We start from the raw sequence: 3,237 nt of genomic DNA, 5'->3' as shown, positions 1-3,237 counted from the left end.
TGTTAGAGCGCAGGACATCAGCGCTATCTTGTAATGGCGAATGTGAGGGCGGCTCCCCACAATCATCATGGTGGGAAGCATGGCACCATAGAGGCAGACAAGGTGCTGGAAGAGCTGGGAGTTGTATATCTTGATCCAAAGGCAGCAACAGGACACTCTCATCTGTAGACAGCAGCCAGAAGGAGCAGTCGGTCTCTTCAGCATCGGGCGGAGTTGGAGCATAGGACCTCAAAGCCCACCCTCACAGTGACACACTTCCTCTAACAAGGCACACCAATTCCACAAAGAGCACACCTCCTAATAATGTTGTTGCTTCCCGTGGGCCGAGCATTCAAACACCTGAGTCTATGGGGGCCAAACCCATTGAAACCACTACAAGGGTCTAAGATGCTGGGCCAAATCTCTCAACGTGGGTACAGTTACAAAAGCCAAATCTTGGGCACCTTGGGCAAGAGCAGACTGTTCATTATGACTAGATCCAAACGTGGAATGAAGTCACAGAAGACCAGGCAACCACTGAATGCTCAGCCCAGGGGGGCAAAGAGAGACCATGTTCTTCCCTTTATTTTGAAGGTGACTGGGGACCATTGAAAGATCAACATAGAATAGTATCCATCAAATTAGCATCTCATAAAATGTCTTCCATATGTTCTATTTCTGACTAATGTGAATGGTATATTGAGGGTTAACGTAGGAAGAGGGAGGTTGGTAAGGAGTAGCCCACTACAGTTTGAAGTTACTGGGTGAGAAACACTAAGAGCTTCAACTCAGCAATGCACGGTCATTGGAAATACGTGGAAACAATGACAAAGATACAAGGAAGGGGTGGGGACCTGGACATTTGTCAGACTGAAGGATGAGAGGGAAGAAAACCTCTAGGATTATACCCTCATTTCTGCTTTTGGTGCCTCTAAAGAAAAAAAAAGAAGTATTATAAATTAGGGTTTACTATTCTGGGGACTTTTAAAGAGCTTTACTGATATTTCTGAATCCTGGTAACAAGCCTGTCCAGTTCACTTGCACCTTCATTTGCTGGATGAGATAACAGGTCAGCACTTGAAGGCCTTCCAAGGCCACTTAGCATCTTTACCTTTATCCACCCATCAGCAGTTGGATAAATATTCTTTCCTATACCTTAGTTTTTAACACATATTTTATAAACTGACATCCAAATGAAATAATCTTGTAAAAAATAATTTCTGGGTCTCCCCCCAGGAACTAAGTAAGATTCAGTCATAATAGAAGAATATGGCTTGTTTTAAGACCTTCAGAGCAATCTTGGACACTCTTGAGTATGCTCAGAATATTTTCTTTCTGTTCCATTTGTTGTCTTTATTAACCTGACAACTAACAGTCTTATTTCTTTTTCTTTTTCTTTTCTTTTCTTTTTTTTTTTTTTAAAGATTTATTTATTATTATACATAGGTACACTGTGACTGACTTCAGATGCACCAGAAGAGGGCATCAGATCTCATTACGGGTGGTTGTGAGCCACCACGTGGTTGCTGGGATTTGAACTCAGGACCTTCAGAAGAGCAGTCGGTGCTCTTAACCGCTGAGCTATCTCACCAGCCCCTTTATTTATTTTTCAAAAGAGTTGTTTTTAACATTTTTATTTTAAAATAAAATTTGTCTGGGCGTTTTGCCAGCAAGTACATCTCTGCTTCTCATGCATGCCCGGAGCCCATGGAAGTCAGGAGAGGGTATCAGATCCTCTAGACCTAGAGTGACAAAGAGCTGTAAGTTACCATACAGGTGCTAGGAATTGAACCCAGGCCCTCTGTAAAAACAGCCAATGTTTTTCACTTCGGAGCCATCTCTCAAGTCCCAACTCACAATTCTGAAAATCAAAATTGAAAAACTTTATCTACAACCTTAGTAGTACAGCGTATTTACTTTTTTTGTTTTTTTGTTTTTGTTTATTTTTAAACTTTGAGGCCAGGTCTCACAGTGTAGCCCTGGATGGCTTAAAAATGTCTATGTAGACCAACCTGGCTTTGAACTCATAGAAATCTGTCTGCCTCTTGAGTGCTGGGATTAAAGGTGCGTGTCACCGTGAGTGACCACATTCACATTTTATAAATGTGTCTTTCTGTCCTTTGAGGTTTTGCCTAGAAAACACAGTGTGTTTATTCTGCTACTTCAGGGTTGGAAGAGGTTCAGTGTTAAATTCTAATTTTAGTTATCCCTGGTTAGATGCCTCCAGAAGATGTTCTAAGTTTGCCATTCATGGAGGCAAGACTTTTACTAATGTTATGTTTCTTCAATTAGATGCTGATGGAAAATTAAGTGTGAAGTTTGGGGTCCTCTTCCAGGATGACAGATGTGCCAATCTCTTTGAAGCATTGGTAGGAACTCTGAAAGCTGCAAAACGAAGGAAGATTGTTACATACACAGGAGAACTACTTTTGCAAGGTGTTCATGATGATGTTGACATTGTACTGCTGCAAGATTAATGTGGTTTGCATGGCTTGGTGTATCTGGTAAACTGGAATAATTAAGTTAAAAAACAAACATGAGCTTCCTTATGTATTTTTGTAGAACTTTGTAAACAAAGGGGGGGGGCTTGTTGAGAAGTCCTGTTTTTATACCTTGAAGCAAAACATTACAATGTAAAATAAACAAAACCTATTATTTTTCTTAAGAAGGTAATTGGGAAATGTAGGTAATGAAACATTTTTGGAGGTGTGAAAAAGCTTTTGTTCTCTTAAACCATTCCTAAGACAATTTCTAGGCCACTTGACATTCTGTCAAAGCAAAAAGCTAACTGAAGACCAGCTGCCATGAAAAATGTTGTTTATGGAATAAAAACAATGTAACTATCCTTAAGTTTCCTGGTGGCTGTGTTTTGTCATTTAAGTGTGAATGTGCCTCATTTGATACAAATGAGTTTTTGTCTCAAAATTAGGTCACTGTAGTGACCTTAATTTAGAAAAAAAGTCTTAACACCACAAAATTAAACAAATAAGAGTGGCTAGCATTATTGTAATGGCTGCATACTTAGCCCTGAGTTAGGGGATAAGGCAGAAAGTAAATCTCTTCACCGTTCAGTTAGAGTCAAACAATATGTGGCCACGTGCGACTTCATATTGCAGCCACAGTACACAACTGAAGATGATGGAGAATATCAAGCAGGATAAAAATCAGTGAAGGCCACAGCATCCAAAGTGTGTATCACAGAGGAAGCAGAGCGAGCATTGGGAAGTGATGGGACCTGATTAGAGGGAGAAAGGTGGG

At 40.4% G+C, this 3,237-nt stretch overlaps 1 protein-coding gene across 1 annotated transcript in view; it reads left to right on the top strand.

Annotated features, from left to right (window-relative positions):
* The window catches only part of Abracl (ABRA C-terminal like), an 11,818-nt gene extending 8,989 nt beyond the window's left edge, over positions 1 to 2,829 (top strand). Inside the window, exon 3 of the mRNA XM_021221520.2 lies at positions 2,272 to 2,829. Coding sequence (XP_021077179.1) covers positions 2,272 to 2,456 — 185 coding nt within the window. The 3' untranslated portion in view covers positions 2,457 to 2,829. The remainder of the gene's footprint in view (positions 1 to 2,271) is intronic.
* The last annotated feature ends 408 nt before the right edge of the window (positions 2,830 to 3,237 follow it).

Source organism: Mus pahari, chromosome 21 (assembly GCF_900095145.1).
Source record: "Mus pahari chromosome 21, PAHARI_EIJ_v1.1, whole genome shotgun sequence".
In the NCBI taxonomy this organism is placed as follows: Eukaryota; Metazoa; Chordata; class Mammalia; order Rodentia; family Muridae; genus Mus; species Mus pahari.
The sequence above is the reverse complement of the archived record's forward strand: the minus strand, read 5'-3'. Positions and strand labels throughout refer to the sequence as shown.